This window comes from Podarcis liolepis (assembly GCF_965112155.1).
Source record: "Podarcis liolepis genome assembly, chromosome: 2".
Taxonomy (NCBI): Eukaryota; Metazoa; Chordata; class Lepidosauria; order Squamata; family Lacertidae; genus Podarcis; species Podarcis liolepis.
In genome coordinates, this window is record NC_139555.1 from 4,533,421 (window position 1) to 4,546,213 (window position 12,793).

The following is a 12,793-nucleotide window of genomic DNA, read 5'->3' on the forward strand; positions in this document are numbered from 1 at the left end:
GATGATGCACACACATGTGAAAAAAGACATAGGCTGTGTGGTAAGCCATTCCCAAATGTCACCCCCTTTTCTTTATTCAGGATTTTCTAGGGCACAGAAGAGCTGCAGTCTTTAATTTACCAGGGTGTTGTGTTTTGTGTGTGAATCACCAAGACACAGCCTGGCAGGGAATCTACACCATTGGCTTGTTCAGAACATCCACAACTGATAAGTCTCTACCCTTCTTCCTCTTCCAGAGTTGGCAGAAGCCTTATGAACCCACAGTGCTCTTTGCAACCAGGATCAGGAAATCACACCGACCTGATCGGTAATAGCAGGCCAATGCTGCCCTTACTACTGCTACTACTACTACTACTTTTATTATTTATACCTCACTCATCCGGCTGGGTTTCCCCAGCCACTCTGGGCGGCTTACAACATATATAAATCATGGTAAAATATCAAACATTAAAAACATCCTGATACAGGGCTGCCTTCAGATGCCTTCTAAATGTTATGTCGTTCTTTACCTCCTTGACATCTGAAGGGAAGGCGCCACTACCGAGAAGGCCCTCTGCCTGGTTCCCTGAAACTTCACTTCTCACAGTGAGGGAACCAGCAGAAGACCCTCAGAGGAAGACCTGGGCTGAGCAATGGGGGTGGAGATGCTCCTTCAGGTATACTGGGCAGAGTCAATCAACAAGATAAAGGTAAAGGGACCCCTGACCATTAGGTCTAGTCGTGACTGACTCTGGGGTTGCGGCGCTCATCTCGCTTTATTGGCCGAGGGAGCTGGCGTACAGCTTCCGGGTCATGGGGCCAGCATGACTAAGCCGCTTCCGGTGAAACCAGAGCAGCGCATGGAAACGGTGTTTACCTTCCCTCTGGAGTGATACCTATTTATCTACTTGCACTTTGAGGTGCTTTCGAACTGCTAGGTTGGGAGGAGCAGGGACCGAGCAATGGGAGCTCACCCCGTCGTGGGGATTCGAACCGCCGACCTTCTGATTGGCAAGTCCTAGGCTCTGTGGTTTAACCCACAGCGTCACCTGCGTCCCTAATCAACAAGATGCTTTCATACAAATACAGAAAGTGGAGCTGTGGGTTTTATCGTTTGCCCAGTTACAGAGAGAAAACACATCTGACCTTGCTCTGGGTGTCTGCATCCTCCACCGTGGCCTTGTGCTTGGCAATCTCATTCACTTTCCCCAAGACGCTCTAGGAATGAAGAACTGCCATTAGGAAAGCTAGACCCTGCCAGAACTTTCAAAATCACTTAGTCCTTTCCACATGCCCTAAATGCTGCGGCTGAAAAAGACTCACCTGCAGCCTTGCCTCCACCTGGTCCAGGGTTGCTATGTCCAAGGAGCTGACTTTGGCCTGCAGGATCTCTACAGTTTGCTATGGAGAGGATGTGACATGGGGAAAGCGTTTTAGAGGAAAAAATACCACATGCCTGTAGGCAAAACTTTAGTTGGCTAACTCAAATCAGTGTGTGGAATTAGTCCCGGCCCTCAGGCTGGCCTTTCCTACCATTGGCTCTTCCTGCCCAGGCGACATTTGTCCCAGCCAGATCCAGTGAGCCCCCCGAATATCATCAGCTCTTTGAGGTAATACATGGGGATACGTCTATGCTGCAATTGTACTGAACAACAACCAACCACCAGTGGAACACAACCTTGGATGGAAATTTCAGCTACTCAAGAATCTTATATTTTTTTCTTAAAGACAGTATATTTCTAGTTTTCACTGTTGTGAATATATGCTTCATACTGCATGAATAATGCAAATTGGAATCTCAGGTACCAAAGGCGTAGTTTAAATAGGTTTTCAATAGTGCTGTGTTGTGTGTGTGTGTTTGAGAGAGAAATTTCAGCAACCTACATAGCTCCTCGGCCTTCTTGAAGACTAGCAAAACCAGAATAAATTATGTAAAATAGCTTTTAAAGACAGAATTTTGCAAAACATGAGAAATATTTAGTAAATTTGCAAATATTGTTTAGGTTGCAAAATTTCAGTTTTGCTTGGCACAGATTACCTCAGCTCAGTAGTCAAAAATAAAGAAAAGGAACTTAATCCACAGAGACATAGAACATTTTGTCTAGAACAGGGGTTGGCAACCTAAGGCCCGGGGGCCAGATCCGGCCCATGCACCTTCTAAATCCAGCCCGTGAATCAGCGTGTTTTTACATGAGTAGAATGTGTCCTTTTATTTAAAATGCATCTCTTGGTTATTTGTGGGGCATAGGAATTTGTTCATCCCCCCCCCAAAAAAATTAGTCCGGCCCACCACATGGTCTGAGGGACGGTGGACCGGCCCACGGCTGAAAAAGGTTGCCGACCCCTTGTCTAGAACATCTTATAGAGGGAGGTGCAAACTTATTTCCCTTAATCCTGGCCTAGAAGCTATTTTTCCCAACGTTTCAGCATAGTATCTCATTCCTTTCCATTTACAAACAAATGTGCTTTGCACATGTACACATGTACACACACACACACACTTTGCACAGCACTCATCAAGTCCAACCTGGCCTCCCAACAGCTACAGGATAAATTAAGAGACAACCCTCATGCCCAATCTTTAAAAGCAAACATCCCCTTTAATCCCTTTCCAATCCCAAAAGGCACAGGCCACTTACAAACTTCAGCCAACAGCTTACCATAAGACTAGTTCCTTGCAGTCCGACAGACAGAGGATTCTAGAGAGAGAAAATACAGGGGGGAGGTGTTGATTAGGATGGTGCTGGCCAGCCTGTGGCAAGCATGGCACAAGCCAATCTGCAGTGTGAGGCAGTGCCACTGCATCACACTCAACAATAGCCATGTAGTTCCTGCACTCTGGGCTGGAGCTGCTTCTAGTCCAGCAAGAGTCTGACTCTATGGCACGGCCAGGGCATTCTGCTCTTGCCCAGGAGTGCTACAAAGTCAGCTGCCTATGCCACTTGTGGATTTTCAGCCACAGGCTGGCCATGCACAATTTAATTCATTCAGGTCCAGGCATTACACCTCCTGGACAATTTTACAGCACGCCTATAGAGCCAAAGTAGATGCTGGCCTAAATGCATCACTGGAGAAAATCTCAGGAGCTGCTAACAAATGAGGCCATGGAATTCATCACAAAATCTAGCCTGCTGTTACACCTGTTCCCATTACCCCTTAAGGAGCCTGCCAAGTCAGGCATTGGTCCATCTACCTCAATAGTGTCTACATTGACTGGCAGGAGCACTCCAGGACTTCAGACCAAAGTACCTCTCAGGCTTACCTGGCGATAGTGGGTATTGAACTGGGACCTTCTGGATGCAAAGCAGACGCTCTACCACTGGGCTACGGCCTCTTCCCCCTTGTCCCCCTAACCTTCCACTGCCTTCTTGCCTCACCTGGACATCCTGCTCACAGCGAACCGTTGCTTCCAGCTCAGCCAACCGCTTCTCCAATTCCGCAATCTGGAAAGACCAGAGGGAGCAAATGAAGATGCGTTGCGCTCCTCTCCCTCCCGAGAAGCCTTCTTGAATTGCAGGGCAAAGCACTTCTAAAATTCCCCCTTGACCCAGATGTGTCATTTTCAGGTGCCATTAAGGGCAACTTGACCTATGGGGTACAACATGCCAGGAAATTGCCCTTCACAAGCCCCAGTGAAGTGATCAAGACCTGTGCAGGACCATAACACCTTGACTACATTCACTTTCATGGGGTTTGCCGAGGAAAACTTCCTGGATGGATTGGGTTGGGTGGTAGGTGCACGTGCCCATTTAGATTTCCTACCTCAAGGCACAAAAAAATTGTAAGTGTGGATGGATGGCTCAAGGAATCTAAAGCCAGGTGAAAATTCCAGAAGTTGGAGAGCTTGAAAGTTTGTCCAGAATGAGATTATATTACCTACTGTACATGACTATGACAGAAATACACATCAATCATTTCAAATCAGCCACAAAGGTTCCCCCCTCCCAAAAAGTTCTCCACTGAGACTGACACTCCACTACAACTTCATTTCTTTCCCTCAGAGGTTGCCAACCTTCTTGGGCACATTTGGAAGTTTGAGAAGGTGTCAGGGGCACCATCACAAGATGACTAATGTGTTGTGTGTGGCATAATCCCAAACTGGGAAAATGAGAGAAAGGAATCCAAAATAGTGTGGGCATGCCCTCCCACCCCCACCAACAGGGGGGACGGGGACACCTGCTTCAGCCACCACTGCACTTGCTTACAGAGAGAAGAACAGATGGGAGGGATGGGTGTCTGATCCTGGCATCCAAGGAGATATGGGCATGCTTAAGGGAGAGAGTATTCCACAGTCCTCCAGCAAAATGAAAAATCTTATCTGGATTTCTGCATCCCTGTGTCCCTTCCTCATCTGCTCAACGCAAACAAGACTTTGCCTATCACTCCCTCCACTTCTTTTGAGCTCCTTCCTAGCCATTTTAACAATGGTATTTTTGTGTTGCCTAGAATGGACGACCAAAAAGCAGGGTACAAATATGATTAATGACACCTTTTCCCACCACCACTTCAACCCCAGCATGAAGTAACTGGACCTGAAGGAGGCTGGAACCTACAGCCAGATCTTTCTTTTCAACAGTCCCAACAGGGTTGCAATCCACGTTCTGGGGAACCCTGAGCCCAGACTGTATAGAATATTACCAGGAAGACATTATCACTGTTTCCCACTCCTGCCTTCCTAAGCTTTCATGACTGTGGAATAAGTAAGTCAATAACCCCATTAACTCTAAAGCACTCAGAATGAAGTCACAGAGACTGCTGGGTGATGCAGATGTTAAAGGATTACTGAGAAAGTTTGGGGAAAGCAAAGGAGCCAAAATAAGGTTCATTACTCTATGATGCTCTATTCTGCTATGGGGTGAGAAAGGCTCAAACTTTGTGTGCGGTGGGGAGGGAAGGAGAAGATTCACAAAAATGATTTATGCTTCAAGATCTCCATGAGCCCTGTATATACATGCTGTGCGTGGGACAGGGAAGCAGCTTAGGAAAAAGGCTCTGCATTCTGGAAATTCCTTTCTTCAGTATCAAATACATTAGCTTCATACAGACGCACAAGCCAAGTTGATGTATGTCCTAAGTCCCAGAGGAAGGGAACTATTCCTAGACATTACCGAGACCCTCATGCTCCCAGTCTCCAGCTCTCTTCAAGTGAAGACACATATGGACACAAAAATGCTCTGGAGCTTTGGGTCCTTGTGATGTCCCAAGTACTAACCAACCAGCGCTGTGCACAATAGGCCTTTCCCCACTCAAATCAAGCACCCCATAAAGCAACAGAATGCTCTCCTGCCCCCAGAGCTGAGCTTGGAGAGAGAAAGGCACTGCTGAATTGCATACAATGAAGGCGCTGCTAAAGCACCTCGCTGCTGTACAAATGTAGCATCAGCTCATCTTCCTAGCTATTTCCTTATAAGTCCCAGAGGGCTCTCAAAGATCAAATACTCCAGTTCTTACCTTGGCAGCCTGAGAGAATTTGTCCTGATCAGGTCGGGAGTGCAGTTCATAAGTCACCATGTTTCCTGGGCCAGCCGCAGTTTTCGCTGGGCTCTTCCCACTTGCAGGGGGCACCTTAGTACTCTTGGCTGTTTCCAGTTGAATGAGCAAACGCCTGACAAGTTGAAGAGGCCACAAATGTTTAGCGGGCACATGGTTAGGTCCCCACTGACTACACTGGCTAGAACAGCTACCGCCTGCTGCAATGGATTTTGGATCAGAGATTGGAATAATGAGGGGCATGAGCATAATTAGAAGGGATGGGGAAACTTTTCTCCTCTGTATGCTTGCAGCCGATGTCAGTTGGGAAATGGTCCATGTTTAGAAATTTACTTTGAACATGGTATACAGCAACTGGGCAACTAATCAAATCTAAAATGGTTGTAATCAACTTTTTCAGATGACCATCCCTAGAAAGCACATATATTTCTGCACGTAGCTCTTCAGGCATGCTAAAATTAGTATGTTAACCATTTCCCCTGCTTATATTTTCTTCTTAAAATCTAAATAATGAAAAGGGAAAGGTATGCTATTGTGCTGCCATGTATTTAAATATTTACAAGTATTCCAATAAAAATAATTTCCAGGTAAATCTTTGAAAATAGCATTTAAACCACACTAAGTGCACTTTATTGATTTCCTTCCCTACAGGAAATTTATACAGACTGCAAAACTAACAAGACTAAAAAATATGTTTTACTAAAAGAAAAGTCAAAAAAGCATATTGCATCTGATCCCCATCAATTTAGAACCAGTGGGAAATTCTCCGGACAATCTCCCCCAGTTCACACCCAAAAAATCTCAACTCTCTTTGATGGTCTGCATTATGCAAGTTTATCTATGGGTATAATCTACTCCCTTAAAGCAAGGATGGGTTGCCTTGTGGTTGCTGTGGGACTCCAGCAGCCCCAGTCAGCCTGGTCAACGGTTAGGAGATGATGGGCCAACTCAACTCTTCCACCCTTGCCTTAAGGGGATGAGCTGATGGCTCCAGTCCTATGATCCCATCACAATCTCAGCACTCCTGCTAAATGCAGACAATGTGCTCCACAGAGAGATGTACAACTGATCTCAAGCTTGCCCTGAAGTTGACACTCTTGGCCTTGCATGACCTACTCTGAGGTGCAGAGCAGTGTTAAAAACTGAGATATGAAAGCTAGGAGCTAAATGGCCCCTTAAACCTAGCTGGAAGTGGGGAGGCAGAAAATATCCCACTTTCCTTCCACTCTGCAGTTTTAATATGAAATCTTAGGCGCAGTACTGTGCCCAGAGCTCAGACAATGCTCACACTAATTAAATTCCCTGTTGCAAAATGTGCCTAAGAACAATGTGAATTTCGAACACTGGTGCAGAGGGCCTGACCGCAGTAGCCAAGGGTGAAGGGCAGGTTCAGATGGACTCTTATGAAGACATGTTTTTCCAGGGCTAAGCAGCTTGTGGGACTAAGCCCTGGGGAACTGCAGTGCTGACTCCACCGTGACTTACTTGGCTAGAGCACCATCAGGATCTGTTAAGTTGATGGCTGCATCTGGCCCCAGCAGTTTCTCCAGGTGTGTGGAGACGAGTTGTTGTTTCAGGCTGGCCACCTGCTTAGCAAGGGCAACTGGTGTCAGTTTCTCCTCGGCAGCTGACTCCTTCACGGTGCTCTGTGGAAGAAGGGATAGAAGCACTGAAAGCCTGGCATTCAGTAACTGTTTGGGGCATGGTCCTCTCTGACTCTGGGCTGCTCCCCCTTGTACTGATACTAACCACAGCAGTAAAGCACATAGTCTCAAGGCAAGGACAACTTATTGGATAACAAAGGCCTTCATTTTGCATTTGGGCCCGAGGACTAGACCAAGAAGATAGGTTGATCCAAATCAATAGGGCCCACAGAGGAGCTGCAAGGGGGCCAGAAGGAAACAAGAACAGAGACCACCTTGATCTTACCTTGATCTTCTCTACTTCGGAAGTCAGCTCCTGAACTTCATGCAGCAGACGCTGGTATTTCTGCTGGGGAGTCTCCTTCACACCAAGGCCTTCCCCTAGCTTAAAAATAAAATAAGATTCTCAGGTCAACAGCAACACCAGAATTTTTGGGGGTAGCACAATTCCATCTCAGCCCATCTCCTGTTGCAAGGCTGGCTCTAGGAAGGGCCATTCTCAATTCTTTCTGTGAGAGAGTTCATATATATATATATATATATATATATATATATATATATATATATATATGCAGGTTTTGGTGTCCTCGGGTGTCTTCCCGTGTAAAAGTTGGGGTGTCTAGGCGACGTTTCGACGAGGTCTCACTCGTCATCTTCAGGCTGGTGCTTTCGGCTTCTTGTTACTGGAACAGAGCGGGATCTCAGTGTTTGAGTTCCTATAAATACTGTAGAGGGGTGTGGTGTATTGCCTCAAAAGTTCTGGGCAGAGGGGAAGTTCCCAGGCTAGTGTTCTTTTCTTCTTTTGTTCCTTAATTACTTGAGGGATATCTTGAGTGATTTCTTGAGTGATATTCTGAGTACCACTTAGGTGGGTCATTAGGTGTGGATTAGTTGCTAAAGCCTTCGTGTCTTGACCGGATCCAGAGGCACACAGAACGCCACCACCAATCAACCACACCAGACCCAAACCCAGACCCTATCCACAGATAAATTACAGACACCATCCAGTAACCAAACCATAGTGGCACCTCCGGATGCTGCACCCCCCTGCAATCCCTACACAGATCTGGCTGGCACAGGGCACAAAACCACAGCTCGCCCCTATACACGAAGCCAAGCCAAAGCACAACTAAGTGCAGTACAGCCATCTTCCCAGAAAAACTCTTCACAAATTCAAGAGGTCAAGACACGAAGGCTTTAGCAACTAATCCACACCTAATGACCCACCTAAGTGGTACTCAGAATATCACTCAAGAAATCACTCAAGATATCCCTCAAGTAATTAAGGAACAAAAGAAGAAAAGAACACTAGCCTGGGAACTTCCCCTCTGCCCAGAACTTTTGAGGCAATACACCACACCCCTCTACAGTATTTATAGGAACTCAAACACTGAGATCCCGCTCTGTTCCAGTAACAAGAAGCCGAAAGCACCAGCCTGAAGATGACGAGTGAGACCTCGTCGAAACGTCGCCTAGACACCCCAACTTTTACACGGGAAGACACCCGAGGACACCAAAACCTGCATTCCTGTACCCGTGAAAATCTACGAAAACATATATATATATATATATATATATAGTCTAGATCAGCAATGAGAAGTCTTTTTCAACCTGAGGGTCACCTTTCCATATGGGCAACTTCCCAGAGGTGACACGTTAGTGGCTGATGGGGCCAGAGGCAGAAGTGAGCAGGCCAATTAATGGGAAGTTCAAGAATGCCATGAATTCCTGCCACAGGCTGGTCATCCATGGCAATGGCTAACCTGAGGAAGGCTGGTGAATGGGAGGTCTTGCCTCGTCGCAGATTTGGACTACAAGCCTATCCTGGCCCTGGGCCCTTAGGAAAATAGGTGGTGGATATAGAGGAAGCTGAAGCCCTATTTAAGGCTCAGTCTGGGCTTGCTGCTTGTTGAAGCAACATCCAAACCTGCCATGTGTAACTTCCATCCCAGGCTCCAGTTGGAGCTACTGAGAGTTCTCCCTGCCTTGCTTGTTGGTGAACCTTGACCTTGCTTATATGAACTGACCCCTCTATCTGAACTTGCCTCGCTGGATCCTGGGCCTTGGCTAGACTTGACTCTTCTTCTTGGATCCTGAACTAATACTGGCGCCACGTGACCTCCTGCCCTGACTGTGTGCCTAGCACACGCCTCTACTTAAGGCTACAATCTCATTCTCCAGCTGAGATACAGCTTGGTACAGAGCAAAGGTTTTCCTTTCGGTCTACAGTTCATCTGAGTTAGTTACTTACCATTTCATAGTCTCCAGACTCATAGCCAGTTCTCTTGGTTTTGCTAATACGATCAGAGAAATCTAGAATCAAAAGGGGAAAAATCTTTCTGTACTTTTAAACTGAACAGCTTCAAGTTTCATGTTTTCCATTAAAGTTAAGTTACAGGATTCACAATTGGAGCTAGTAGTTCTTTGATCAGCAGCTCATATTTGTAGAACGGCCTTTTGACTTTTCTACCAACTTCTCACAGACTTCATACCAGGGCCAAGACAGGCCTGGCTGCACAACTGTGCCTTCAAGTTTTAGGAGGATTATAAGAAGCTTTCTTATACCAAGCTAGGCCTGTACTATATTGTCTATACTGTTTGGTAGTGGCTCTCTGGGTTTTCAGACATGGGACATCACCAGCCTTACCCAGAGATGTCAGGAATTGAATCTGGGACCTTCTGCATGGAAAGCAAGGGCTTGGCTACTGAGCTTGATCCATCATCTGTAAGGACCAGTGTTCAAAACTGCAAAAGAAATCCTGTTGCTTCCTCTGGTTCAGAACAAACCTGAAGATCTCCATTCAAGGGCACGCTAACATCTTGTACGTCCAACACACACACACACACACAACCACTGAAAAATAGTCGTGCATGTATTGTGCTGCATCTCACACCTGCAGGCAATGAGACAAATGACTGGCAGACATAAGCTAAACTAGGAATAAGTTATTTGAAATGTTCAGTATGTATATAACCTTATTACTGTACATTAGTAAGGCATTTTAAACAAGGATCCTTGGGTTCTTTGAAGATTGCTTTGAATGTTTTTCTTTGGTACATTTTCTAGTCCGGATCTACTGTTCCCCCACCACCCTGGACACATCCTCAAGAAAGGGCCTATGGAGAAACACTTACCTAGTCCTTTAGTGCCCACTCGCTTGTCCTTAAATTTGTCATAAGCCGCATTGGGGTTGACTATGATATGTTCCACACTGGTGCTAGTTAGCTCCTCCTGTGTAGAGAGAAAAACAAACAAATATCAGAGCACCCAGCCTTATTTTTCTCCACCTCCCCAAACCACCCTCCCAACCGCAGCCAACAGATTCCAAGCAATCTTCACAAGGGCCAAGCAGAACAGAGGAGATGCTCTGTTAGCAAACCTGACACTCTTGGTAGTCCCAGCAGGCATAATGCTGAAGCACTACTGCAGTGCTTAGGCCACAGAAACCACTAATGGTGCTGAGAAGCAAGGAGAGCTATTCCCCACACTGGCTGGAAAGGAATAACGTGGGTCAAACAGGAACTTCTCTCCCCTTAGGTCAGATTTGAAGTACAATGGCACCTTGGTTCTCAAACTTAATCTGTTCCAGGAGTCAGTTCCGACTCCCAAAACCGTTCAAAAACCACGGTGTGGCTTCCAATTGGCTGCAGGAGCTTCCTGCACTCAAGCGGAAGCTGCGTCAGACGTCTGGCTTCCAAAAAACGTTCGCACACCAGAACACTTACTTCCAGGTTTGCGGCATTCAGGAGCTGATTTGTTCGACAACTAAGCCGTTTGAGAACCAAGGTATCACTGTAGTCAGTTGGGAAAGGGTTGTTTTCCCCCTATAGCACACGGCAGAGCTCATTTGCTCTAGTCCTCTGAAACAAGCTGCTCTGCAATCAATTGTGGTGCACTGCTCCAGTGCGTCAGTAAGAACCTGTAAGGAATCTTGTAAGGATTTATGCAAGCAGAATTTGGTCTTTAGTGATGGGATTACATTGGCTGGCTCTCTGGGCCCTTCCAGTCATGGATCTGAATAGGGATGGCCAAATGGGCAGACCAGCAAAGAGCATGAGTGACCAGTGCATCTCATATACATCTGACTGGCCACTGGGAGAACAAGATGGCGGACTAGACGGGTGTTTGGCCTGATCCAGCAGGCCTCTTATGTACAAAAAAAAACCTGACCAAGAGATACTGGTTTGCATCTTCATTCAGACACTAAGCTCTTTCAAATATTGGCTTTGAACATGCCTTGGGCTGCAAACATGGGCTGGAACACCCTAGCAGAGTCCTCTCCAACCTGGTGCCCTAAGATGTTTGGGGTTACAACACCCATCAGTCCCAGCCAGCACAAAGGCTGCCCCAGGGAAGCCAAGAGAACTACCACTGTTTCACCTTGGCTACGTCCACACAGCTATCTAACAAAGCCTGTTTTGGCTCCTGGGTTGTTCTGAAACATGGAGCAAAGAAGATGAGTACTGTTTGAGGTAGGGTTGGGTGAGGCAGCACTTCTGCTTCTGAACTGTTCGTTCTTGTGAACTTTTTATCAAAGGAATGAACACACATGAGCCACTCAAAAAAGAGAAGATGTAGACCGTCTGCCTGATGTGCAGGTTGGGTGGTGCAAGCTGACATACCACCTAGACACAGGAAAACTCAGCCATGTGACTCTCTGGTTCAGAGCATGGAGGTCTGCAAAGCACAATGCAAAGCTGCTGGGTACCTCTCTGTAGGTGAAAGACCTGCTGGGATTGCCTGTGGAGAACTACATCTGCCTTCTTCACCCTTAACAGCCAAGGAATACATGGTATGCTAAAATCAAGTACTGGTGGGCACCTCCCCATAGGCAAAAACATCCATATAACATTAGGCCGAGGAATGCCCCGAAGGATGGAGACAAGAGTGTGTTATGAAAAGGCTGCTGTTACATGGCCAGGCAGATATTGACCTGGTAAAGTTGAGTGTTCATTTAAAACAGGAGTGGGAAGGGTTAAAATGGGGATTATATTAATAAGACTAACAAACCATCTGGCCTTTCTGGAGGGATTATGTGACAGCCCCTACCCCTTTTTCAAAACAGGAAAAAAAAAATCAGCAAGGAAGGGGGTGGAATTCAGACAATATCCAAGTATATTTTGTTTTCCAATAACAGGTCTCACAGCTCCCTGGGTGAAGTGGCTATCAAATGCCAGCTAAAGCAGCATTTCCTTTTTCTTCCTGTGAAGGAGATGTGCGAGAGCCAATTCCAGCAATCAACATACAGAAAATCAGGAAACTGGTTCAAATAAGAATTTAATTAAAGTGCAGGGAGGAGGAGAAGGCTGGTTAATTACCCACAGAATTTCCATTACATTTAATTGCATTAGATCCCACTCCAGGTGAAAAAGTGGCATGCAGGTTCCAGAGGTATGCAGGATTACAAGAGAACATTCACATGCCTGATCTAGGCTGCTGCAAATGTAACCAACCCAGGGGTGATAAAAATGCAGGTTTATTAGTCATGACAGCTTAATATTACCTCCAGTATCAGAGAGGCTGTCTGCCTCTCAATACCAGCAGCAGAGGACCCTGAATAGGAGGGGGCTTGTGTGCTCAGGCCTAGCTTGTGGGCTTACATATACATGTACATGTACATACACTGCCCTTCACCCGAGGATCACAGGGCGGTTTACAATATAAAAACACAAAATACATA

The 12,793-nt window shown here is 46.3% G+C and overlaps 1 protein-coding gene across 2 annotated transcripts in view; it reads right to left on the bottom strand.

Moving 5' to 3' along the window:
* The window catches only part of DCTN2 (dynactin subunit 2), a 41,340-nt gene that overhangs the window by 5,250 nt on the left and 23,297 nt on the right, over positions 1-12,793 (bottom strand). For both annotated transcript variants that reach the window (XM_083486725.1, XM_083486726.1), the window contains 9 exons: positions 10,248-10,344; positions 9,364-9,425; positions 7,399-7,497; positions 6,955-7,115; positions 5,431-5,584; positions 3,357-3,422; positions 2,640-2,678; positions 1,303-1,380; positions 1,126-1,197 (listed from right to left, as the gene is read on the bottom strand). In XM_083486725.1, the coding sequence (XP_083342851.1) occupies positions 1,126-1,197; positions 1,303-1,380; positions 2,640-2,678; positions 3,357-3,422; positions 5,431-5,584; positions 6,955-7,115; positions 7,399-7,497; positions 9,364-9,425; positions 10,248-10,344 (828 nt within the window). The remainder of the gene's footprint in view (positions 1-1,125; positions 1,198-1,302; positions 1,381-2,639; positions 2,679-3,356; positions 3,423-5,430; positions 5,585-6,954; positions 7,116-7,398; positions 7,498-9,363; positions 9,426-10,247; positions 10,345-12,793) is intronic.